At 42.2% G+C, this 27,424-nt stretch overlaps 1 protein-coding gene across 8 annotated transcripts; it reads left to right on the top strand.

Annotated features, from left to right (window-relative positions):
* Positions 1-28: 28 nt before the first annotated feature.
* Positions 29-27,424, top strand: tab1 (TGF-beta activated kinase 1/MAP3K7 binding protein 1). Of its 8 annotated transcripts, none has more exons than XR_009788116.1 (12): positions 29-183; positions 602-732; positions 867-1,020; positions 1,953-2,048; positions 2,742-2,844; positions 5,840-5,956; positions 6,604-6,715; positions 7,662-7,806; positions 8,847-9,060; positions 12,912-13,068; positions 23,168-23,445; positions 23,529-27,424. XR_009788116.1 is itself a non-coding variant. In XM_061770399.1 (11 exons), the coding sequence occupies exons 1-11, from the start codon at positions 34-36 to the stop codon at positions 23,391-23,393; spliced, it is 1,599 nt and encodes a 532-aa protein (XP_061626383.1). In that variant the 5' UTR covers positions 29-33; the 3' UTR covers positions 23,394-27,424. The 8 variants fall into 8 exon arrangements, 6 of the variants coding, with proteins under 6 accessions (XP_061626383.1, XP_061626381.1, XP_061626382.1 ...); XR_009788117.1 differs by lacking the exon at positions 23,529-27,424 and adding an exon at positions 18,505-18,670 and having other exon boundaries at positions 23,171-23,293; XM_061770399.1 differs by having other exon boundaries at positions 12,915-13,068; positions 23,171-27,424.

Here is a 27,424-nt window from a genome sequence, read left to right as displayed (position 1 = left end):
TAAAACACTCTTCAATACGTGTAAACAGATAATATGGAAATAAGGAATGCTATTGTCGACGCGATGTTTTGTATTATTTACAAAAAAAAGGCTCTCACCTGGAAAACGGGCATCGAGAGACGTACTGAATGCAACCTGCCCACTTCCAATATGGCGGCCCAACGGAGGAATTTGATGCAGAGTGTAAGTGTAAACTTCGCCCTCCCATCACGTCTTTAGAGTATTAAACTCCAAGTCATTGCCGTGTATGTATTGTAATATACTTTCCCTACTCGTTGTGCTCGGTGTTATTTACTGTCTTGTTCATTGTAGGGTGTTTTTGTGTAGTTTCGCGACCTTAGCTTTCGCTAGCTTCAGCCCTTGAGCTATATGGCTAACGCACTAACTCCACTCCCAGGTGATTACTGGTGATAAAAACGTTTGAAATAGTTGTAACAGCCATCCAGCCATAATGTAAATTTAAAGCTACTACGTGAATGACTTGGTACAAAAAAAAACTGAGAACATGTGGACATTAAAAGTTTGGGTGCCTGAAAGAGGCTTTACGAAAGCGTGATAATATTAGGAACAGCTCTCGATGTGATGCTGACCTTTTTTGTAGCATCAGAGTTGGACGGATGATCTTCCTCTGTGCCAACTCTGCGGCGTTGGCACCGCACCCAATTGCATGTATGGCACAGATGGCAAAGACACGCAGAGCCACCCGAATGAGGACACACACCTCCGCTTCAGGTTAGAGAATCAGAATTTTATTGTGTATACAGTTGGAAAAAGTCAAAAAGCTAACTGGATAATCTTTCAACCCACTTCACAATGTCAACCCAAATTTGTCCAAATTCATCTCGCTGCTTTTCTTTTCTTTCCAGGAGCGAGGACGGCTGCTCCCTGTACGGCGTCTTCAATGGCTATGATGGCAGCCGAGTGGCCAGTTTCGCTTCGCAGTGTCTTACGGCTGAACTTCTGCTGGAGCAGCTTAGCGCCGACCACTCGGATACCGATGTCCGCAGGATCCTTACGCAGGTCAGCGCGATACTGAATAGACGGGGAGGAAATAGAATTGCTGTTAACTGCTTTTTGGAACTTTGTTGTGAACTAAAACAGCTCTGCAGCACCTTCTGAGGCACATTAACAGTTTCAGTGTGGAGTCATAACGCTTATTTGTAAATGCGTTCCCTACCAGTGAATATATTAATTCAGGTCGCAGTTATTTTCATAATACCAGCATTTTCACCGAAATAAACCTACAGAAATAACATGTCACATGTTGATCATTGACGGCGGGCACGTGAGTGGGTACATATCAGAGTTAAGAGTCATTTACTGTTAATTTGCAATGCCCTGTAGAACTTTGCTGATTATCCAGTTGAATTGACTGGGAGGTCACTTTATTATACACACCCGACACTCACTGTTTGATAAGGACATAGTGCCATAAATCAACCATGAACTTGAAATAAACATGAATGTGGAATAACGTACTTTCAACAAACTACTGGTAACATAACACACATTAATAACAAAGATGAACGTCTTTATTACTGTAATAACTAAAATTTGCATGTCGTGATGAATTATAGGAAGCGTGTGGGTTTTCCGTCATTATAAGTGTGAATGTGAGCGTGAATGGTTGTTTGTTAAGTATATGTGCCCTGCGATTGGCTGGTGACCAGTTCAGGGTGTTCCCCGCCTTTTGCCCGAATATAGTGAGATAGGCTCAAAATGCAGAATACCAGCACCGATAACCAGCCCGGCCCGACTATCGGTCTATCCCTACTTGAAAGTAAAATTGAGAAAAAAAACCATGCTCAAAACATTTTAGCGTAGAAAAACTCACATTTCTCTGTCATTTATAAGCAATCAATGCTTGACTATTGATAGACTGTCCCTAATCTATTGTGTGTTGTCATGATGACGTGTGGTGTCTGTGTGTGTGTGTGTGTGTGTTTGTGCAGGCTTTTGAAGCGGTGGAGAAGAGCTACTTGCACACTATCGACGACGCTCTGGCTGAGAAAGCTAACCTTTCTGGCTACATGCTACCACACAGCGAGGCGTGTATACACACTCACGCACACACACTTGTTGTCTCCAGGTATCCATCGTAACCACATGCAAGGATTAGCAAAATATCAGTTGCATTTACATTGTTTTTCTGCGTATTCGTGATTCATTACTCACAAATTCACCTTTTTGCTGAAAATCCTGCCTATTTTTGCTTTTTGTGCTCAGGTCAAAGCCCGGTCGAATACTAAAATCTTGCTTTGATTCCATCTTTTGGCACCTTGGTGCCGAGTTACTAAGTAAAAGTGAGGGTAGAAACTTCATTTCGATAGGCCATCACCCTGTCAAATAAAAAAGTAGTGCTTTGCCGGCATTTTGTGGCAGCTAAACGGCAATTCTAAACTGTTGTGGTGGGCGTCAATTACTCGTGGATTTTTGCAGTTCGCCGCAGGAGCCATTTCCTCTCCCTCGCGTCTTTTTCTCGTGCAACTTTTTTCCTATCGATTGCTTTATTATTGTAAATGTAAAGTATTTAAAATGAGAACTTTGTGTAGAATCACAACTTTTTAAAACTATAACTTTCTTGAAAAACTTTCTAGCATTCAAATTTGTAGGCTAAAATTATACTAACTACTACTTACTAATTATAGATGATTTATATGGGCCTTACTTGCTTTACTCTTACTCGTTTTAATACTTCCCACCTGAACTCCTTTTTTTTGTGGTGGGGGGGATGCTGACAGAAGGTGCAGGAGCGTTTGAAAGAGTTGGAGCAGGAGGTTTCCGGAGGAGCCACGGCTATTGTGGCGCTCATTCTCAACAACAAGCTCTACGTCGCCAATGTCGGTACGAAACGAACACACGCATCACGTCACTTCATTAACCAGACTGCACTGTGCATCGCCAGCAGGTGTCACGCTTTTCACCATGTTTGCAATCAGGTCAATTTACCCAGTTCTGTGCGAGAAGGCAACCTCCACTCAGCCTTTTTCAGGGTGTCCACAAGGATTTAAAAAGTACAAAAACTCCTCATTTAAAATTGACAAAAATATTTTCACTTTTTAGTTTTATGAGGTATTAAATCATAGGATGTTTTTCCCCCAAGCTAGGTTTTATTTCATTTGTGTTAAAACGTGTTGGTTTGCTTGAGTTAATTTAAACCTGTGGTTCGGAAGATGTCACGGTGCCAGTGTTTCCCATTTCAATGACCTTGTATTGGCCATTACAGTGGATTTTTGTAAAACTAGTGTTTTTTTGTTTTTGTTGTTTCAATATCTATTTAGAAAGTTTCACAAATTGCTTTGAGAAGTGTTTAATTTTACTTGTAACCTCTGTTTATACTCTACCTTGATATTATAGCCTAAGTGGCAATGTTTTCAATGTTTTGAATGATCCCCCAAAATGCCACTTCATCCTTAAATCCATTGTTCAAAGGTTTTACAAAGACAAAAAAAATATTTCCACATTTTCTTTGTCTTTCATACGGTTGCAGTCAAGTCTTGCCTTTTATTGTAGCTAGAATCATATGTTTGTGTGGGAGTTTTATTTCTTTATTTATGTATGACTCTCATGAGGATACGCGGTACAGAAAATGTATTTATGGATATATTTATTTATTTTTCTTAATGCAGGTTAATGTAAGGTTTTCAATTTGATGATAGCAGCTAGTGGTCGGACTCGCACCCTAAAACCCCATTCGCTATTCGTATTGACAGTAATGAATGACGAGCGAATCATTCAAATTGTTACTCCTTGTAGTATTCCAAAATAATAGCAGAGCAAAGCAAATGTTATTTATATAGCGCATTTCATACACAAAGTAACTCAATGTCCTGTACATGCGTAAAAGCATTCAAAGAAAAACAGCTTATAAACATTTAAAACAAAGACAAACACAAAAACAGTTACAGTGCAAGACAGATCATTTCAAAGTGGGCACGCTCTGAAAAGCATGAGAAAAAAGAAGAGTTTTAAAAACGTTCACACTTCAGGTTGACGTCACTTCTGTTGGCACCTTATTCCATTTGTGTGCAGCATATAAGCTAAATGCTGCTTCACCATGACTTTAGAATTGGAGTAATCGGTTGTGACCTCATTGTTGTGGTCAAAACCGGACCTCCAGCATTCTGAATGAGTTGCACTTTTTAATGCTCTTTGGGGGCAGTCCAGTCAGAAGACCATTACAGTAGTCAAGTCTAATTAAAAGCATAAAAGCATGGATGAGCTTCTCCTAGGGCCTCATGTACAAAAGGTGCATACCCACAAAAGCGTGGCGTACGTTGTTTTTCCAGGGCAAAGTTCAGATGTATCAAGAGTGAAATGACCGTGGAAATTTGCGGTGCCTCACGCCAAATTCATACGCACGTTTCTGCAGCTGTTGGTACTTTGGCGACACTTGGAGGTGATGCTGGGAAACTTTTATAATAAATCTTCACATCAGAGACACATGAACAATTCATGCCCGACAACATTTGATTTCAGCCATGTAAAAGAGGCAAGGACTCGGAATTCACTTGTTAGCCAGTGTATTTAATGAATCACTGATATTTGTGAGGGCACCTATTAATTGATCAAGGCGATCATTTATGCCGCCTATTGCCTTCACAATTTTAAGATTCATACATCTGGATATTTTTGTGCGTACGACGCTTTCTGGAATTGAACGTACGCCATGTTTCAGTAGGAAATCCATGCAAGTCTTTGTACATGAGGCCCCAGGTCTGCTTATCACATGCAAGCCTTCACTCCGGATGTGTTCTTCAGCTGGTAGAAGGCTGTTACAGTCATTGATTTGATATGACTGTTGAAAATCAGGTCGGAATCTATCAGTACACCAAGGTTTCGTACTTGGTCTTTGGTTTTAAAGAGAGTGACTCCCAAGTATTTACTAACAGCAGTCCTCTTTTCTTTACTACCAAAAACAATGATCTCAGTTTTGTTATGGTTTAATTGAAGAAAGTTTTGGCTCATCCAGTTATTAATGTTTTCGACAAGTGACACAACACCTCAATGGAACCGTAGTCATCTGGAGACACTGCTAGATATAACTGTGTGTCGTCTGCATGGCTACGACAGTCACGATTAAGGTTCTGAAGAATTTGACCCAAGGGTAGCATATACAGGCTGGACAGGAGGGGTCCAAGAACTGACCCTTGAGGGACCTCATAGGTCATTGCCATTGGATGAGATTGAACATTTACAATGGTTACAAAATAACTCCTTTCCTCCAGGTAGTACCGGAACCATTTAAGGACTGTTCCCTTAAGTCCGACCCACATTTCCAACCTGTTCAGCAGTATATTCTGATCTACCGCATCAAAACCCGCACTAAGATGCAACAAGACCAAACTTGACGCATTTCCCGAGTCAGTATTCAACCTTATATCATTTAGTTCTTTGATAAGAGCTGATCATTCAATAGTCCAACCAATAAGCCTAGGTAATAAGTATCAATATGTATCGCGGTAGACACGTGATTGATATCAACAGAAAATACGTTTGATAAAATGTAAACGCTAAGATAATCAGCCTGCTTTCATGGAGGACGACAGAAATCTAAGAATATGTACTGTTGAAAGGCTGAAATTCCACGGATTTGGACAAGTTCAACAATGTGTCTAAACGATTAATCGATTATCAAAACAGTTGTCTATTAATTCGTTTAGTTTTTGAGTAATTGTCGCACCTGTAGTTTGGAACGCATCACGTTTGTAATGACACAACACAGTAACTCTTTTGTTTTCGCTGCCTATTTCTGAAAGTCTGAGTCCTTCTGACATTTGTTGAAATGTTGCCAGTCACTGTGCGTACAATTACCAATAGCTAAGTTCACGTTTCTTAGGGACCAACCGGGCTCTGCTGTGCAAAACTACCACCGACGGCCAGAACCAGTTCTTTCAGCTGGGCCGACCTCACAACACCGATAACGATGACGAGCTGAAGAGACTGGCTGCGCTGGGTAAGGGCAACTTTTAGTATTGTATTTAGTATTGGACCGGCAACCATCTGTTGACTGGGGGTGCTTCTCTGATGGATCTTTGATGGAGGGGGTGAAGGGTGCGTCGATGGAGTCTTTGGAGTGTCCCATTTGGAAGCAAATCGTCTAGCTGGTGTGGCGTGGTGGTAAGGGACCGTTGCTTTAGCGCAGTGATTCTCAAAGTGCGGTGGTACACAGGCTCCCTCTTGTGGTATATGAAAGAATCACTTCCCTTGTGTTTAATGTTCAAACTATTCACGTTACGGTGGCTTACAATAATAATAAATATACTTTCAAGAAATAAAGCACAAATAAGGACAACATGGTACACGTTGTTTTGTTGAGAACTAATATTTCACCCCTCAGAAACACAAATAACAATATAAAAACTGCAATACTAGCGTTTGTAGTTTTCATTATGCTTTACTGTAAACGGGTCTCTGCCCCTTTCCCCCCTTCTATTCCAATTTATTTTCAATTGATTTAACTAGATCAGCAGTCGTCCCATTAACCCAGCTGAAGGTCACCTTTCCATACCCAACCTGCCTCCTTCTCCCCGCACTCAAACTCATATCCGCCCCTCGTCCTAGTTATTGTCCATCCAGCCATCTAATGTTACTTTTTTCCAGGATTGGATTCGGCCCGTGTGAGGCAGGCGGGCCAGATCGCCGGGCAGAGCAGCACCAGGAGGCTTGGAGACTACCGGGTCAAAATCAACTACAATGATATTGACCTGCTCAGGTAGAAGAAAGGGCTTGCGAACGCATTTAAAAGCTTATTTTCGACATGTTTATCCTCATAAACAACTCCCTCATGAAGACGCCTCGTTTTCCACCTGTATAGTATAATTTAAACAGTTTATCGGTGCTATCCGACATGAAAGAGTTAATTGGTGAGCCCATTTGAACTCAATTCGTAACCAAACAGTAGTGACAACTGAGGTACTTGACAGTCTTGCGTGTGAATTAGCATCCTCGGGAGATTTTGCACCATTCCAGTTACTTATTTTTTAGCTATTTTGTCTTTGTTGTATGAAGATAGGTGGACTAGACCTGGAATCTTAGTTCCTTAAATTTGCCTAAAATGGCAAAACTCCACGCAAATCATTTTTATTGTCAACTCAAAATAAATTTTTTTAAATATTTGTCCACCATACGGTGCTACTTTTCGCCAATACAAAGCATGCAGCAAAATGTCACACCTTTTCTTACCATTTTCTGCAAGAGTCCCTCACGACTAAAATGTTAACTGTGTAAGTAAAAAAATATTTGTTTTAATTGTTATTATTTTGAAAGGGGGCGGCACAGTGAGTGACTGGTTAGAGCATCTGCCTCACAGTTCTGAGGAGCGGGGTTCAATCCCCGGCCCCGCCTGTGTGGAGTTTGGATGTTTTCCCCGTTCTTGCGTGGGTTTTCTCCGGGCACTCCGGTTTCCTCCCATATCCCAAAAACATGCACGGTAGGTTAATTGACAACTCTAAATTGTCCCTAGGTGTGAATGTGAGTGCGAATGCTTGTTTGTTTGTATGTGCCCTGCGATTGGCTGGCAACCGCCTCCTGCCCGATGACGGTTGGGATAGGCTCCAGCACGCCCGCGACCCTAGTGAGGAGAAGCGGCTCAGAAAATGCATGGATGGATGGATGGATATTTTGAAAGGAAGATTCTATATTTGTGTATTGGCCATCAGTGCCGGCAAAACGAGGCCAATCATCGCTGAGCCAGAGATCCACGGCAGCCAGTCGTTGGACAGCGTGACGGGCTTTCTGCTGCTCATGTCTGAAGGACTCATTGATGCCCTGGAGTGTGCGCACGGGCCCGAACACGTCAACAAGGTACCTGGGAGCGTCCCACATAAACACCGGTATAATTAGCCCTCTTGAAATAACACTGTTTCTTCCTTACTATACTTAAAGGGCCTAGCTAATGATGTGAATATTGGCACTTACTCCATAGTTCTGGACTTACAAATTATGTCTGCAGAAAAAAATCCGCCCAAATAGACTCAGTAGTAGTTTTAGGATCGTTTTGTGATCAAATATATTTTCAGCCAGATTTCAGCTGATGACATATCCTCATTGAACTTCTATGTATTCTGTAGCTTAATTTTGTACATTTATTTTTTCGATAATAATGAGTGAAAATAGTGACAGTGAAAGCTATTGGAAGGCTTGTTAAAAAAAAAAAAAAAAAATTATCGTTGAAATGCCTCCTTGAGGAAAAAAGACAGCCGTGTCACCCCACATGAGGTAATTCTTGCAGATCGGTTTCTGCTCGATTTTGTATTGATTGCATCACAAATGCCTCTAAGATGTTTGAAAAGACTTCCTACGGATGACAAAGGTGTTTCTTTAAGTGACATTGTGTGACAGACACGGACTTTGGCAGGCTGTCATGACGTCAGATGATGAGGGTCTCCCGACCAAAAGCTCAATGTCACAAAACTATCATCAATCACCAAAATGTATTAGGACATCTTGATTTATTCCCACTTAGAAAATATCTGAACAATCGCCCTGATATTTTTGATTTTATGGACACTAAGCATTTCCACGTCAGCCATATGTCATCCCACGAGGTATTGCTTTGCAGGTTCATTTCCTTCCTATTGGAAGGCTTGTTTAAAAAAAAGTATCGTTGAAATGCCTCCTTGAGGAAAAAAGACAGCCATGTCATGAGGTAATTCTTGCAGATTGGTTTAAATTTGAAACATGAATGCTAGCCAGATGGGTGATGTTAAATTGCAAAAGATTTTAGTTTCCGTCATTGTGTGAGTGCGGGGCATGGTGCCAAAATTTTATGACTTGCCATGAAACTGTAACAACTTCAAATTACCAACCCGACATGCCAACATGACCTCCTTTACCGGGTGTAGGAAATCGTTGCCATGGTGGCAGCTGAGCTGGCGCAGCAGACCACGCTGGAGGCGGCGGCGCAGTCGGTGGTGGACCGTGTCAAACGGCTACACCATGACGTCTACACGTCGGGCCGCCAGAGGGCCACCTTCTGCTCCCGTCACGAGGACATGACCCTGCTCGTCCGCACGCTCAACTACCCGCTGGCGGATGGAGTCCTCACACCCACGCAAGGTGGGTCGCTTGTTGTGTCGACTCGAAGTTGAAAAACAAAAATGCCAGTGCATTGTTCTGGAAATACTGAAAACAACAACTTAGGGGTTTCCAACAATGTTAAATTATGAACAGCAAGAAAAAGTGGCTTTTCTTCATTGGGAAGGTCATTGATATATGAGGAAAGCGAAAAGACTGAAAACACCGCCCTGTGGAACTCCAACAAGTTATAGTGGGCAGTCAAACAAAAATACATTTGCATTGCAGCATGAACTTTTTACAGACATGATTATCATTGGTAGACCCACAAAAAAGTCTCAAGAAGCCTCGCATGAAAAGGAACAGGAAGACAACATTCTACTTTAATTTTGGTTGCAGAGGTTACCAAATCGGAATTACGTGTACGAGAAAGATGCGTGGCACTAAATTGGAAAAATATTTGAGTTTTCATCATTGCCTGTAGAGGGAGCACGGCGTTAAAGTTTCATGACTCGAGATAAAACAAAGACTAATAAGTCTTTGAAAATGTTAAGCGTGTTTTGATTGTTGGTGGGACACAACATAGTTATGCTTGCGCTCAGGGGGCTGCTTATAACACTGAAACAACATAGATGTATAATTGCCAAGGGTGTAATGGTTGCACCAAAAATCACGGTTCAGTACATACCTGGATTTTAAGGTCAGGGTTCGGTTCACATCTGGTACATTAAGTGAGCAAAATGCAAAATGAACTGCTTATGTTTTGGATAAACAGAAACAGTTTGAATGACATTTAAAATGAAACATCAACAGCCATATTGGTCTTCGCTTTTTAAGACCAGATAGTACAGTCACACTGCATTAACTCATTCACTGCCGTGGACGTTTATATGCCGTGCATGTTTATATTCATCAACTGGAATCCAACTGTTTTCTGCCACGGATGGCTATATATTCATCAAGTAGGTTATTCGATGGGCAGGCGTGGAAGAGGGTCTCATCAGTTTGTCTGTGAAATTAGGTTTGGAAACGACACTAATGACTAACAGATCCCTGGAGATGGTGGCGTTGCATTACTTTGGATTTGAAATCAGCCCAGCTTTTGAGTAGAAGATAAAGATTAGGTAGTAAGCCTCGGCTTGTCACGTCAATTATAAGGGAAGGAAATGCCAACACGTCTGAAGTCGGAAAGGTTTAGGCACTTCACACTCCAACATAATATGTATATGGATGGTATAAATGGAGTATGTGTCGCGGTAGGTCATAGAAAATGTGTATTGTGGTCGTAAGGAAAGAGGAAAGTTCATGGAGTGAAGGAAGAATCTTCTTCTTTTCCTTTGGGCTTGTCCCATGAGGGGACGCCACAGCGCGTCATCCTTTTCCATGTAAGCCTAGCTCCTGCATGCTCCTCTCTTAACACCAACTGCTCTCATGTCTTCCCTCACGACATCCATCAACCTTCTCTTTGGTCTTGCCTGGCAGCTCCATTCTCATTACCCTTCCACCAATATACTCACTATCTCTCCTCTGGATGTGTCCAAACCATCTAAGTCTGCTCTCTCTAACTTTGTCTCCAAAACATCGAACCTTGGCTGTCCCTCTGATGAGCTCATTTCTAATTTGATCCAACCTGGTGACTCCTCGAGAGAATCTCAACATCTTCATTTCCGCCACCTCCAGTTCTGCTTTCTGTTGTCTCTTCAGTGCCACTGTCTCTAATCCGTCCATCATGGCTGGCCTCACCACTGTTTTAAAAACTTTGCCTTTCATCCGAGCAGAGACTCTTGTGTCGCACAACACACCTGACACCTTCCTCCACCCGCTCCAACCTGCTTGAACCCGTTTCTTCACTTCCTGACCACACTCACCATTGCTCTGGACGGTTGACCCCAAATATTGAAAGTCCTCCACCCTCGCTATCTCTTTTCCCTGTAGTCTCGCTCTTCCCCCTCCACCCTCAAAAACTCCACAGCCCCCTCTCCTAGATGCTTCCATACATCCACAGGAATGTCATCAGGACCAACTGCCTTTCCATTTTTCATCCTCTTTAATGCCTTTCTGACTTCCCGCTTTACTAATCCTTGCCACTTCCTGGTCCGCCACACTTGCCTCATCTACTCTTCCTTCTCTCTCATTTTCTTCATTCGTCAACTCCTCAAAATATTCTTTCCATCTATCCAGCACAGTACAGTCACCAGTCAACACATTTCCATCTCTATCCTTAATCACCCTAACCTGCTGCACATCCTTCTCATTTCTATCCCTCTGTCTGGCCAACCTGTATAGATCCTTTTCTCCTTCTTTAGTGTCCAATCTGGCATACATGTCATCATATGCCTCTTGTTTGGGCTTTGCCACACGTCGCATCTCAATGTATTCCTTTCTCCTCTCCTCGGTCCTCTCAGTGTCCCACTTCTTCTTAGCTAACCTCTTTCCTTGTACGATTTCCTGTACTTTGAGATTCCACCACCAATTCTCCTCCTCTCCTTTCCTGCCAGAAGATACACCAAGTACTCTCCTGCCTGTCTCTCTGATCACTTTGGCTATAGTGGTCCAGTTCTCTTGAAGCTCCTCCTGTGCGCTCAGAGCCTGTCTCACCTCTTCCCGAAATGCCGCACAACACTCTTGCTTTCTCAGCTTCCACCACATGGTTCTCTGCTATGCCTTTGTCTTCTTAATCTTCCTCCCCACCACGAGATTCATCTTACACACCACCATCCTATGCTGTCTAGCCACACTCTCCCCTACCACTCTCTTACAGTTAGTAACCTCCTTCAAATGACATCGTCTGCACAAGATGTAATCCACCTGCGTGCTTCTACCTCCGCTCTTGTAGGTCACCCTATATTCCTATATTAGTTTGGCAAAGTGCCCTTCCTGACGCAGCCCTCTGCATTTATCTGGGCTTGGGACCGGCCTACAGTTTGCACTGGCTTGTGCCCCCATAGGGCTGCATTGGAGTGAAAGAAGAATGCCATTTAAAAAAGCCACTGACGTTCAACTCAACATGCGGTGGGTCAGCGTTGCTAGCGAAGTGCTTCTTAGTTGCATGTGAGTAAATCAATTATTTTGCCATCAAAAGCCCTTCAGCAGTATTGGTTTTGTTGTTTTATGGTGTGAGGTGTCACAAATGCAAACAAATATTAGCGTTGAAGTCACTGTTCTGCTACACGTTTCGTTTCACAAAAAGCTAGTTTTCTCCACTTTGGTCAGAAACCGGTGTTTTTGGTGTAACCAACCCATTTTCTACTGGTGGTTACTAAAGAGCGTAGAAAGTTTGAAACAAACTTTTTTTTCTGGTGAAAAGAGAGTGTCTACTCTTTTGTTTGGTAGGTTCGCTCCTTATATTGTCACAAGACACAATATTCTGTTGTTATTGAAAGCTCAGTCAAAATGGTCTAAAATTGCTGGCGTCATGGAGAACTCTGCTTTGAAAATGGTTTTCAGTGAATGAGTTAATAAGGTGACGAGGAATTTCACTTATCACAGGACTTGGCTTGCCCAAGACAAAATGCCTTGGGTCTTGCTTGAGACTTGAAGGTTAAGATGTCAGATTTGCACATGGGACTTGATCTCATACCTGGTTACAACCCTAACAAAAAGGCGAACCTTTCTTACTTTTGATAGCACAGCAGATGGAATTTCGACTTAATGGAGTGCGACTCAAGCCCGAAGTATGAAAACAACACTAGAGTGCTAATACAAATAAAACCAGATGGAGTGATGTTTGAGGAGTAGAAATCAAAGTCGAACATAACAGCCCAACCAAAACGGGGCATTTTGTATTCCCTCTTTCGTGCTGCGCTGCGCCTTTTTTTACATACATTTTGTGCCTCGAAAAATGGGTTATTTTTTTACTTCCTTTCCATTTCTTTTCTCCGGTGTGGTGTTAGCAGGCGGCCGCATCTACCCGGTGTCTGTGCCCTACTCCAACAGCCAGAGCACCAGTAAAACCAGCGTCACGCTCTCGCTGGTAATGCCTTCACAGAGCACCCTAACCAACGGCACCAACACGGCCTCCACCCTGGAGGAGGGAACCCCCACGCCTGGGTAAGACCCCTATCTCACTGGCATGGAGACTAGTTGGTGACCTGATGGCAACTCCGGTCTCGATTTCCTTGGAGACCTTTTGGCAACTCCCCTGTATGCTCACTACAGTGAAAAATCTTAATGTAGTTTAATGTCATAAAACTGCAATCAGTCGTCACCAAAATGTATGTGGATATCTCTACTTATTCCTACTTCAACCTCTGAAATTATCAGAACGATCGCCTTAATATTTTGTTTTTTTATGTACGTGGAGCTTTTTCCTCTTATGCTCACTATATAGAAAAAGCTTCAAGGTCAGAGGACAAAGATGACATTTTTTTTTATTGATAACTCTAGAACCCCTTTACAAACCACATCTGCCACTTCAAAGTGATTATATAGCAGATATACAACAGTTAAACCGATAAATAAGATGCAGGATGCGCCTTCTGCTTTGTGCATCCAGCGCCTTCCGGTCTTCGTCTCTTTCTGGCGCTGTGACGTCACACAAGCCAAACATCCGGTTTATTCCGCGTTGTGTGCTATTTCTCCATGCTGTTGTTCCCGTCCTTGTATATTTGTTGTTGTATGATTTAACCATTCAACCATTTGGTTGTACAAATGGTTCAAGCAGTGGCAAGAGGTTATTTTTTTTGGCTTTCCAAGTGAAAAAGGAATCCGTGACCAGTGGATACGGAAAGTCAATCGATAGGGGAAGAAACGTGGTCAGCTATGAGTGCTGAGCAAGCGTTCCAAACTGTGCTGGTCACTTCGAAGCACCGTGTTTTTAGAAAAGCTTATATATATATATATATATATATATATATAACATATATGAATATATATAATACGTATAGTCGTGCTCAAAAATATTGGCACCCCTGGGGTGGCAATATTTCCAGCCATGACTGTATAAAAAGACCTCCTTTTGACATACCGTCACATCGAGGCAGTGGCCACTCTTTTTCTGTTGTACATCTGCTACTTGGCTCGTTGTCGTCACTGTCTGATTGGCTCAAACGTGTATGCTTTGACGATGTCAAATTCAGTTGGGTGCTCCTGTACGTCGAAATCCTCCTCATATTCCAACATGTTGCTCGCCATTGCGTATAGTGTGTAGCGCGCTGTGTTTGTCAATTGCAATGTCACTTCTGGTATCCTTTGCGGTGGATAGGGTAACCACACCCCGGTGTCTTGAGCTTCGGGTATGTTTGGGGGGGGGGTTTCAATATGCGTCATAAAAAGCAAATGTTTAGCTAAACTATGGTTGAAACTTGCTGGAAGTTACGTGCATGTATTACATAACATATAAACAATGCAAATATGAATTTTACCTGACCCCCATAACATCTTTGTCATCTGACCTTTAACATCGCTTAATGTCATAAAATTGCGATCGGTTGTCACATTAATGTATACGGACATCTCTACGGGTCCCCACTTCAACCTCTGATATCAGAACGATCACCCCAATACTTTGAATTTTATGGACGTTAGAGTTTTCCTCATTATAGAGGATGGTCCCGGTGTCGCCGCCGCCGAAACTTCTGGACACGTCAGCCCTGCATTTGAAGGTTTGTCAGCAAAAGAAAAGAATACTGTATTCTTCAAAACTGCCTGCCGCCCATGACTTGTTTTTCTTCGATTGTAAGGTTTTTAATAATTGTGAGAAGCCAAAAACTGAAATAACGATTCAAATTAGATTAACGTGCCCAGCCTACACGTTAAAAGTGTAAAGTTTTATCTGAATTGCGAGTTATAAAGCCTGTGTGCGTGCATTAATGAATTACACGAGACCTGTCTTGCTCTCTGAATGCAATCAATCAATATTAACTTTCCATCTCTGTATTTAAAAAAAAAAACACAAACACACATCGTAATTTCTCGTATATAATGCGCATTTCCCCCCCCCAAAAAATTGTCAAAAGTCAATAGTGCGCACTATACATAAGTATAGGGGCAAATGGAAAAAAACTTTCACATTTTATTCATGTATGCCACCATCTAGAGGTAATGAAGGAGCTGTACACTTTAATTCCAAAATGCCACCGCCCCCTAGTGGTTGTGAGAGAGGTGTACACTTTCATTCTAATATGCCACCGCCACATAGTGGTAATAAACAGGGTGCAGCCTACACTTTCATTCCAATATGTACAGTTGTGCTCATAAGTATACATACCCTGGCAGAATTTGTGAAATATTGTTTTTTTTTTTTTTTTAATATGACTAATGACCGAACAACAACCATCATTAATCTCTTTATGTTTATGTTTTGTTTAACGATCATGCTTTTCTGAAATGTTTGACCGTTTGATTTGGATCCCATTCAAATAAAATTAAATGTGTTTCGTCTGGTCCTTCATGTTTTCTTTAAAGAATTGTATCCATCTTACAAATTCTGCCTCGGTAAATAAACATATGAGCACAACTGTATGTTTTCTAATTTACTAAATAGAAGTACGGCTGTGAATTTTAAAATAAGACCCAGTCAATAATTTTTAAAAAGTATTACGTGCTCAAGTGCTTAACCAGAAAAATGATTAGAAAAAAAACCTAACAAAATACCGACAATACTTCGTTTTGCTCATATGGGTAGAAGCAAAATCATGCATTGTAAAAATCCATTATACATGGACAGAAAGGTTTTCCAGAATTTTGAGGTCAACTTTGGGGGTCCGTCTCATACATGGGTGCGCATTATACACGAGAAATTACAGTAATCTAAGTTATCTATTTATTTAAAGAACGTACAGTACATACTGTATATAAACCTATAGTATATCAGCGACTTACAGGTGAATTGGTTATCAACTTGTCTGGCGATGTCCCTGAGGCATCTTCGTCAGAGCGCAAGCGATATTTTGGTCTCTCGGGTCCCGGAGTCACCGCAACTGATCAGTCTCCGCAGTCTCAGTGACGTCTCTGCGAGTGAGATAGCCCCTTAAGCGCACGCACTTGGCCTCCTCCTCCCTCCCTTCTCTCTACAGTGCTACCTTGACTCGTGAGTTTTTTGAGATACCAGTCATCGCTTGGTCAATTTCTATTGTGATCAAAAATCACTCACTCACAACTTAGCTTTAGTCACTCCACCACTAGAAAGCAGCAGCGAACTTAAAAACACTTCAGTTGTGAAAGTCAAGGTAACTGTTTGAATTTTCAATTTTTTGTGCAGATGTTTTTTTCTATCTAAGAAAGTGAGTGCTGAGAAGAAGCGGATAATGTATTTTGAATTAAAGCTTGAAATTGTACAACCCCAATTCCAATGAAGTTGGGACGTTGTGTTAAACATAAATAAAAACAGAATACAATGATTTGCAAATCATGTTCAACCTATTTTTAATTGAATACACTACAAAGACAAGATATTTAATGTTCAAACTGATAAACTTTATTGTTTTTAGCAAATAATCATTCACTTAGAATTTGATGGCTGAAACATGTTCCAAAAAAGCTGGGACAGACAGGGTCATGTTTACGTCACCTTTTCTTTTAACAACATTCATTAAACGTTTGGGAACTGAGGAGACTAATTGTTGAAGCTTTGTCGGTGGAATTCTTTCCCATTCTTGCTTGATGTACAGCTTCAGCGGTTCAACAGTCCGGGGTCCCCGTTGTCGTATTTTACGCTTCATAATGCGCTACACATTTTCAATGGGAGACAGGTCTGGACTGCAGGCAGGCCAGTCTAGTACCCGCACTCTTTTACTACCAAGCCACGCTGTTGTAACACATGCAGAATGTGGTTTGGCATTGTCAGGGGCGTCCATGAAAAAGATGTTGCTTGGATGGCAGCATATGTTTCTCCAAAACCTGCATGTACCTTTCAGCATTAATGGTGCCTTCACAGATGTGTAAGTTACCCAAGCCATTGGCACTAACACAGCCCCACACCATCACAGATGCTGGCTTTTGAACTTTGCGTCCATAACAGTCCTTTTCCTCTTTGGCCCGGAGGACACGACGTTCACAATTTCCAAAAACAATTTGAAATGTGGACTCGTCGGACCACAGAACACTTTTCCACTTTGCATCAGTCCATCTTAGATGAGCTCGGGCCCAGAGAAGCCGGCGGCGTTTCTGGGTGTTGTTGATCAATGGCTTTTGCTTTGCATAGTAGAGTACGGATGTAGGCCGAACTGTATTTAGTGACATTGGTTTTCTGAAGTGTTCCTGAGCCCACGTGGTGATATGCTTTACACATTGATGTCGGTTTTTGATGCGGTGTCCTTGAGCAAGACACTGATACCCCGAAATGCTCCTTGGGCGCTTCAGCTGCCCCCTGCTCCAGTGTGTTCCACTAACATGTGTATGTGTTCACTCTGATGGGTAAAATGCAGACAACAAATTTTGTGTGCATGCCTGCATGTTCATGACAATAAAGGTGATTGTTCTTCTTAAAAAAATTGTACGTTGAGGAACATTGTGCTTAAACTGTTGGACTATTTTCTCACGCACTTGTTCGCAAAGAGGTGAACCTGGCCCCATCTTTGCTTGTGAATGACTGAGCAATTCTGGGAAGCAATCCCGGCACCCACCTGTTCCCAATTCGCCTGTTCCCACCTGTGGGATGTTCCAAACAGGTGTTTGATGAGCATTCCTCAACTTTCTCAGTCTTTTTTGCCACCTGCCTGGCCCAGCTTTTTTGGAACGTGTTGCAGCCATCAAATGTATTTACTAAAAAAAATAATGTTTTATCACTTTTAACATTAAATATCTTGTCTTTGTAGTGTATTCAATTAAATATAGGTTGAACATGATTTGCAAATCATTGTATTCTGTATTTATTATTAACACAACGTCCCAACTTCATTGGAATTGGGGTTGTAGAAAAACATGAGCGAGATGTGCTTGTCAGTAGGAGCATGGTACTTCTACGATATGTACTACACTGAAACAGAAGGAATCGCTAAAGGCTATAACTAGGCTTGCACCTCTAGAATGTTTTTTTAGAGTATGAGTACAGCTACTGTACTTACATTTGAGTACTTACCGATACAGATACTTGATAATGCCATTCTGTCAGGCAATTGGTACGGTATCCTTTGATTTTCAACCCTCGGTATATTTGGAACATACAGAGGGCCAAAATCACTTTTCAGGGGCAACAGGCTCAAAAACATATCTCACATGCATACAAACAATCTTCTCCATTCATACATACTCTATGTTGTTTGAAACGGTCAAGAGGAAATTTTAAGTCTCCCTTCACCAATATTCACAAGTGGATCATAGATGTTGCGATCACAGCGTGCATGATGTCACTCATGGTTGCAACAAGCTAAGTTCAAAGTAACAAGCAACTGGCAAGTAACACACACACAGGAAGAATGGCTCCATTCTCCAATCCCATCTAGAGCCGCCTCACTTTCAAACTCTCTCTCTCTCTCTCTCTCTCTCTCTCTCTCTCTCTCCCTCTCCCTCTCCCTCTCCACATCTCCTCTGGGCTTCATGTTGCAGACGCACCGTGCTCAGCTCCCCCAGCCTTCCATCTAGTCGCAGGCATGCCAACAGCGCCGACATATGTGCAGCTGTTGCAAAACCGCTGCCTGTCAGGCGCTGAAACAACAGCGGCAACATTCGAACAGTGCCGACATTCCCCTCATCAGAAACGGTGCTGCCGAAGGTGCGCAACCGTCGAGCACTGACATTGTCCATCAATGAATGTCGCGCTGCCGCTGTAAACGGGTCCACAACAGGTTCACACGAGGACAACAGACAAACAGCGGAGCCTTGAAAACGGATGCCTACTTCATCGCACCATCTTAAAAAATATATAGTATACATTTTTTTCATTTTAATCAAATATATTTACTTGAACATCGCATAAGTTCCACTTAAATATAGGTTTTTCGAGTAACGGCTTATTACTGACACTAACATCAAGCTTCATCGTTCTCTAACAGCCTTGCCACACATTTGACCTAAACGAAGCCTGTAATGCAAGGCATTTCAGTTATGCGGTGTATCAGTCTGAACACTAGTGGCACCATGTAAAAGGAGTCCATACAGTCATGCTCAAAAACATTGGCACCCATGACTGTATGAAAAGAAACATAACTCTCTTTTTTTCCTGACTGTCTGACAAAATCAGACTAAACTTTTTGTAATTTAGGTCAATCAGGATTACCAAAATTATTTCTATTTGCTAAATGCCAGAATAACGAAAGGATTTTTTAAAAATACAAATATATGTAAAAGACAGTACAGTCACAGGGCTCTCGTTTGATGAGCAGGTATGCATAAAGCATGGTGAATCTGTGTCCACAGATGCACACCATGACTTACCCACATATGTGTATGTTGCTGAAGTGCTTCAGCGAATCATTATCCACTAAAAGTACAAGTCTTGTCTTGGTTCTAGCCAATCAGAGGCAGAGTAGGGCGGGGTATCGTTCCATAAATGTGTTAACACCCGGCGCGCCGCTCACGAAGCAGTGAGCCTAAGCGGAACGGCTTTGGCCCCATAGATGCACACTCTTGGGACACTTTAGGGAAAGTTAACTTTTTCTTAAATTCGATAGCCCGTGACCTAACTAGCTAGCGAGCTAGGGAGACAGATCGCTGTGGCTCGCTTGATCGTGGCGCCATATAGAGGTCACTAACTGGTGGACCGTGGTCTGCGCCCAGACCCAGAAGCAGTCCCATACATAACCACACCATAGCCAAAAAAGAACGGTTATGATTCAAGACATACGGGGCACCGCAACATATTACAGCTTTTACGGTCGCGATGAACCGTACTGACCAATCACACGCAAGTTCAGCCAATCAAATCTGCATCTCAGGCCATAATCACTGATTGCGCGCAGCCCAGACGGAGATGAGGAGAAACGTAGCAGGGAAGAGAGAGAGAGAGAGAGACTCAGCTTGCAAGTTGAGTTAAAGTTGGAAAAAGATCCGAAAATGACCGACCGATAGAGGAAGAAAACATTTGGGACAAAAATGGCGTCATTTTTGCTTCTACTTCTCAGTGGAAAGCACTTATTCAAAGTGCATATATGCCATTATGAAACAAAACAAAGGCTTCGAACAAACGTAAACTCTAAAACGGTTCAGTTGTTAAGATTTGTTAAATTAAAATGGACAAAATGATTTGAGACTTCCCTGTTGTGTCTAGATGCCAAACATTTTTCTCAAATGTTTCTAAAGTGAAGCACTTTATTTCAACACATAACTTTCTCCTTCTGTTGACTTGCTCTTATTGTGAAATGCAGCCCTACTTTTATTTAGTAAATGAGAGCACATTACACAGTTGTACTCATGTTTGATTACGAGGACAGAATTTGTAAGATGTGTTCCATTCTTTATTGTGCTCTATCATTATATTAGTGGCATTAATAAAACAAATATTTGATCGTGAAAGTTTTCGGGAAAATAGATTCTAAAAATGTGCTATCGTGGCAGGCCTAAACACTAGCACACATTTTGTACAAACAGGATAGAGATAAAGTAGCAACTATAATAAAGAAATCTGCTTTTTAGCGGGACCGCGAAGCAAGAACTGTGACGTAGCGGAGGATTGCTGTGTCTGATTTACGTAAGGATTAATTGCAGGGACTCACTCCATCGAGTCATTGTTTCCATGACATGTGCACCCCGGCCGGCCGGGACTCGCGTCGTCTCAAGTGTAAAAGGATCGATGCGGGCATGGCTACAAACACGGGTGCCGAGGTTTTTGAGCATGACTGGAGATATGAGACAAGGAATCTCCAATCTGCTGGATATAAGTACGAATACGTATGCCATGTTACCTCTGTGTGTAAAGGGAAATACGAGACTACTTCTTGAGAGTACCGCAAGTTATCAAATAAAAGTGCCAGGGCAACTGAAGCGATACTTTTATCACAACATCTCTTTACTTGACACGTTGCCCGGTCGGTCCAGCCTGAGCGTATTTCATCGTTCATTTTGCAGAGCGTAATTTGCAGTCGGTTAGCAAAGTGTTGTCCTCCGTGTTTACCTTAAAGTATCTCCACACGGCTGATAGGGAAGGTAGAAGTCAGGCTCCCGGAGTGGTATCGGTGCGTTAGTACCGGAAGTACGGCCGTAACAAGACCAACCGGTATCGGCACGGTGCGTCCCTGGTTATAACACCAGCCGGCATTCTATTGAATTGTTCTTTCTGCATGTTTTTATACTGTACACTGCTATTTTTTTTCTTGGAAAACAGGTTGCAAACATTTGTGAGTGTTTTTTGAGGAGCTGGAACAGATGAATGGAATTTGCATTTGTTTGAGTGAGGAAAGTTGACTTGTGAGATGAGTCACATGCATGGTCACAGAACAAAGCGTGCTTGCAAGTCAAGGAACCGCTGTACTTCCCTGCTTTTATTCCCTCCATTGTTTCTGCTTTGACTGGCCCAACATCGTTTTGCCTGGCTTCCTGTGCGAGCGCCCTCCCCCGCTGCTCATTTAGATAAGTAATATCGCCCCCCCCCGCCCATTTTTTTTTTCTATATTTATTCTGGGTCAGCTGTCTTTTTGCTTCCCAGTGTTCCTCCACCGCTTTGCTTATTTTTATGCGCGAGCTTTCACTTCCTCTTCTTTTTCTTCGGCCAGAGAGAGAAAAGAGAACAACTGTTTTACAGCTTTTCATCAAACAAAACAAAACATAAACAAAGGATGAGGACTTCCAGACAGTTGAGGCCCAAATGTTTTAAGGAGTGTTTATACAATTCTTGACAAGTGTAGTAATAGCAATATGTATAAAATAAGGCGGCACTGGAGTCTTGGTGCTTAAGTGCAAAACTTTCTTCCTGTTTTGGGGAATAAGGAACCCCCTTTACTGTGGTCATTATACATTGTTTTTTAACTTTAATCTGGTACTGTGATGTTTCAACAACTCTACTGTGGTAATATTATGATGTTTTTTAAATGTCACCTTTATTCTAGTAATATAGTGACCGTTTTTCTCCCCAAAAATACATCTTTATTCTGGTAATATTTTTTCAACTGTGTTACAATTCTACTTTAATCTCGTATTAATGACTTTTTTTCCCCCCACTGACAACAATCCAACTTTATTTTGGTAGCATGATGACGTTTTTCCCTTGTCCAAGTTCGACTCAGTTTTTTGTAACATTAAGACTTTTAACCAGAAGTGTTCGAGCCGGCCGGGACCAGAAACGGAAGCGTTCTGTGCAGTCTCGACGTGTCAATCGAGACGCCCGGCCGGTGCGGCGGAGAAGATCTGGACAATTGAAAATGAAACGCATTGACACGCGAATTGCAATACAACAGAAATGATATATATTGGTCATTCTTTGTCTGCGGCCCGTGTTTGGGGACGGCTGCGATAGAGGATGCATTTGACCTCCTGAAGAGGAGACTGAAGGGAGAAACCCCCAGAAACAAACACGAACTGAAAGAGGCTGCAGTAAAGGCCTGGAAAAGCATTTCAAATGAAGAATGCAACAGTCTGGTCAAGTCAATGGGTCGCAGGCTTCAAAATAAGGGTTATGACAGCAAATGTTGTTCAGTTTAAGTTAATCATGTCTGTTCTAATACTTTTGCTCACTGGAAAAGGGGGTTGCTTCAAACCAAAGGTGCTCTGTCCTGAGGTGTTGAACACATCTAGATGTGAAGATGAAAACAAAGCAGGAATTTTGTCAACTTTTGTCTCATATTCCTTTTTTGATCTGAAACCCAAAGGAATTGACCTTGCCGTTCCAATACTTTTGGAGGGCACTGTATGACTTTTTCCTTGTTACATTCCAAATGTATTTGCAATATTATTCGTTTATCATCAGAAGTATACAGTACATCTTTTGATCCAAAACCCATTCTCGGAAGAAAATCCACTTGATTTTCAGAAGACTACAACTTTATTTCCATTGCGTTTGTATTCAAAAATCAATAACTAGTGTTACCCTGACACTCCTTGGTTGGCCACATGAAAATCAATCTTCATATTGCATTTTGCTCAAAAAAACCCGATAGCAGCTAGTCATGCTAAGCCAAGGTGAAAGGTGCCGACAATTACTCACTTTGACTCACCTTCGTTATTCCTCCTCCTCGTCGGCCCTGACGCGTCATCGTCCGTCCCGTGTCCTTCGCTGCTCCCCCTTCTTATAATGGAACCCCTATCTGTGCCCCCCACCCTCACACCGTCCTTTTGCCAGTAGCCAGAGTCCCACTGCCACGCTGCAGTCCACCAACACGCAGACGCAGAGCTCCAGCTCCAGCTCAGGGGACGGCAGCCTGTTCCGCCAACGAGGTAGCCAGGCGGCACAACCGGACGAGACGGGACGCGTGCCGCCCTATGTGGACTTCACGCAGTTCTACCGCCTGTGGGGAAGCGACCACGGCGATGGACAGATCGCTCAGGGCGGCCTGGGACCCCAGTGAGGACGACGCGGTGGGGACTTTTCCCTGACGACCCCTAGCTTTTTCCATGGAAGTGAGACATCGGGACAAATTGACGAGGAAGCCTTCGCAGACTGTAAAATCCTCACTTGCTGCCATGTTTGGATTCTTTCACAGATGGCTCCTCATGGTTGGCGCTGGTGCTCTCCAGAGCCTAAAAGTGTCAAGGGACTCTCTCATCTCTGCCGGTGAAGTCTTTGAGGGTTCAAAAGGACAAAAATGTGCCACTTCATTAGGTACACCGTCTCAAGGAGCTGTAAAATCAATCAATCAATCTGACTGAGAGAAAAAAACCAAGGTTCATTTTTGATTAAGTATCAGCGAGTACCTTTACCAGGTATTTCAGGGTATCAGGTACTTGTGAAGGCTGTCGATACCAGCCGCTGCTACTTCAGGCAAAAAAAGATCGGACATCAAGTAAGTCCTCCTCACCGCTAATTGGCGCAACACTGCAGCAGTTTGAAAGAAAGAAAGAAAGAAAGAAAGAAAGGTCTTTATTATGTATATTATTATTAGATATATTAAGTATCTGTGTTATCAAATGTACTAGTGGTCATAGGTATCGGCGAGTATTCAAGAGTGAGTACTGGTACTGGTATTGGTTTGAAAAAAGTGGTATTGAACATCCCCCGTTTTGATTGGCACAATAAAAAAACAAGCATTATCCGCTGTTTCTAATGGTTGGACCTGCTGAAATCTGTGATTATTGTAATATTCAAACTCTATATATTTTTGAATTGTATTCTTATGATATTTGATATCACTTATTTTCTTCCAAAACATACTCAACATCTTCACATTATCACACCTTTGCCCCTCCTAAAAGCAACTTTTTTTTTTCCATTGATGTTACAGCGCTGGTAGTGTAGCGCTACGTGCTGCAATCGCGCAAGCGCTGTGGGTTCAGTTCCCGGTCAGTGCCCCTGTACGCAGCCCATGGCGGAAAAATTGGCTCAAAAGAAATCGTGCCAGGTCGTCGCTGGGGCAAGCGGACAAGCCAAAGTCAACAACAACAAATTTGTTGGAATATTACGACTGCAAAATGTTACTATTCTTGTAAGACGTTGACTGAGAGTTTGACTTTTTTTTTTCTCAAAATACAAAATCAGACTTTATTATGAGGAATATTACAAAAAGCTTTCCTTAAAAATAATGCTTCTTTTTTTCGAATAAGATTGAACTTTGTAAGAAGTTTCCTTTGTAAGAAATACAGATTTATTCTCATAGTGGGACAGCTTTTAATTTAAAAAAAGATAACTTCAATCTTAGATTTCTTTATTTTCATACTGTTTCAACTTTGATTTTCTCAAGAAAAAAAACTAAAAAAAAAAGTTTGTTACACTATATAATACACATGTGTAATACAGTAGGAAAAACATATTTGTGTTCTCTTTATGCCATCCTTTTTTACCTCACAGAAATACGACTATTCAGGTTAGATTATAACTTTTTTTTTTTCCTTTCGTGCTCATGTTGCTAAAATGCTGTTAATCAAAACTGCTGCTGGTGGTACACTATATAAAATGTTAGTATTTTTTTCGTTAATTCAAAATCAATTCACGCTGACATCCAATGCTGAGACGGAGTTAGAATAAGATAAGTAACCATACATCTATGGTGCGCCAGCATCCACGGACATTTGCATGACACCCAAAGAAGAAATAAGGTCATCTGACTGATCCGAGGAGAGTGGCGCCTCGCAATCTTTGTCTGTCTGGCTCTGAAATTCAGTAGTGTTGCTTTGATGAGTGAAGGGTCTGAAAATGTCACCGATACACTTCTTAAAATTAGCCGCCACTCGTACTGGTGGTGTTCGGTGAATACGGGGCATGAAATTGAATCGGTTGAAATTGGACTTAAGGCTGCAGATTCCTTGGTATAATATCTCTCTCATATCGGATGTCAAGGCGAGTCTTTATGTTTCTGAATCTATGGGATTGTGGATTATATTCAGAAGTCCTGAACTTCTTTTTTTTAATATCATGAATGGGCTCAGTGTACTGTTTTTTGTTAGTCTAAAAAAAATATAGGTCTAGCACATTCCTTATGGGCAAAGACTCAAGATCCAATTTTGCTTTTGAAGCGGACATTTTGGGCTCATTTCCCAGGGATCCTTGATACGTTACTCAGCCTCTTAGGCTACGTTTACGCCGAAGGTCAATTCCGATATTTTTTGTATTCCCCCCAATGTGATTTTTTTTCATGTTAGTGTGACCAGTACAATTCAGAATTTGTCACATCCAGCCCAGGCCTCATTTGTATGTGAATATGAAATGGATTTGTATTTTGAGTTTTCGCCATTGCAAACTGCATCCACAGTATCGTGGCGACATTTGATGGTGTGTTCACCCTGGTGAAAGATTGCTTTGAAAATTCAGTCCCCTAAATGCGTTTGTCTTAAGAACTACAAATTTGATAGGCATGCGTAAACCCACACAACTATTTTAGGTTCATTTGGACCATTTCCTTCAAAGATGAACTGTCCCTAGTTTGTCGCAGAAAAAATCTACTCCCAAAGCGTGTTGCACTTAGTAAGATAACATTTGGTCGGCGTGTCTATCCCAATTACGCCCGCAAAAAAAGCCATGCCCAAATAGACACAGGAAGCATGCCATTTTGGTTCAGAGCAGCTATTTTACGCTCATTTGGGCATTTTTGTTTCCAAAGGGTTCTTCACAGACAGACTCCTCAATGATTTTGTCACTTTTGAAATGATTGATGATTGTGTTTGAAGTGCGGGGTCACGTGACAACATGGTTCGAAGTGTCAGCTATTCTTGCTCTCCTACTTCCTGTTTTCCAGTGGCGCAGGCAGGAAGTGGAAAGGAGGGGGTGGTGGGGGATCTGGATACGAAAAGGAACATGACACAAGCTGACCATTTGAAACCCAAAACTGTTACTTCTTCTACACGAAGATAAATTGACTCCCGATTATTGTGGCAATAATGTGGACCCGGGTTCAATCCCCGGCCCCGCCCGTGTGGAGTTTGCATGTTCTCCCCGTGCCCGCGTGGCTTTTCTCCGGGCGCTCCGCTTTCCTCCCGCATCCCCAAAAAAACACGCATGAATTGGAGACTCTAAAATTGCCCGTAGGCGTGACTGTGCGCGCCAATGGTTGTTTGCTCCGATGTGCCCTGCGATTGGCTGGCAACCGGTTGAGGGCGTACCCCGCCTCCTGCCCGATGACAGCCGGGATAGGCTCCGGCACGCCCGCGACCCTCGTGAGGAGAAGCGCGACAGAAAATGGATGGATGGCTATTGTCACTTCAGCGACATTCCGGCGCTAATACCAAAACAAATTCCCCATGCTCTTCTACTACTACCACCGCTACTCCGTTAAGCAACTTGACACCATTATGACCGACTGACTGAATCAGCGACGTGATTCGGAAAAAAAACAATAAACAATAAACAACATTAATAACAGTCCTCATCCTTTCAGACAAAAGCCTCTAATCAGCAGCTTTGACTGTCGTTGGACTGTGAGGCCACGCATTTTGCTCATTGCTCCTTGGAGATGGAATTGCTGTTTGCTTTCCACTCAGGCCATAACCCAATTCTTGAAAAGTGGCTTTAATGAGAGTAATTGCCCCGAACGGAGAGATGTTTAAGAATTCCGAGGGGGATTTGTGGAGTCACAGTCTGACTTCCCGCTTGCGAGTCTGATTTCGCTCATGAGATGCTATGTAACCGCTATGTTGCTTGTGTAACTTGATTTAAGCCACAATCCATCATCGAGAATGAACCTTTTTTTTTGTTGTTGTTTGTTTTTTTCTTTTCCGTATACTCATTAACATGCGCAACGTCTGGGCCGAGTTTTGATGAAGTCAACTGGACAGATGAGCGATTGCTAAATTGGGGAAAATGTTTTCCTTTTTGTCATCCGATGCTCCCAAAAGACAGTGGGATGTACATCCAATGTATGTGAACCCTTTGGAATTCTGCATAAGAGGGTCATAAAATGTGGTCTGATATTCATCTAAATCACAAGAATAAACATTCTGCTTCAACTCA

This window comes from Phyllopteryx taeniolatus, chromosome 4, assembly GCF_024500385.1.
Source record: "Phyllopteryx taeniolatus isolate TA_2022b chromosome 4, UOR_Ptae_1.2, whole genome shotgun sequence".
Lineage (NCBI taxonomy): Eukaryota > Metazoa > Chordata > Actinopteri > Syngnathiformes > Syngnathidae > Phyllopteryx > Phyllopteryx taeniolatus.
Note: the sequence above shows the minus strand (reverse complement) of the source record. Positions and strands in the feature narration are given on the sequence as shown.

Coding starts and splice junctions, on each gene's coding strand:
- tab1 (XM_061770396.1), top strand. CDS start 34: ATGGAAATAAGGAATGCTATTGTCGACGCGATGTTTTGTATTATTTAC. Junction 2,049..2,741: donor ACATGCTACCACACAGCGAG/GCGTGTATACAC, acceptor GGATGCTGACAG/AAGGTGCAGGAGCGTTTGAA. Junction 7,807..8,846: donor GGCCCGAACACGTCAACAAG/GTACCTGGGAGC, acceptor TACCGGGTGTAG/GAAATCGTTGCCATGGTGGC.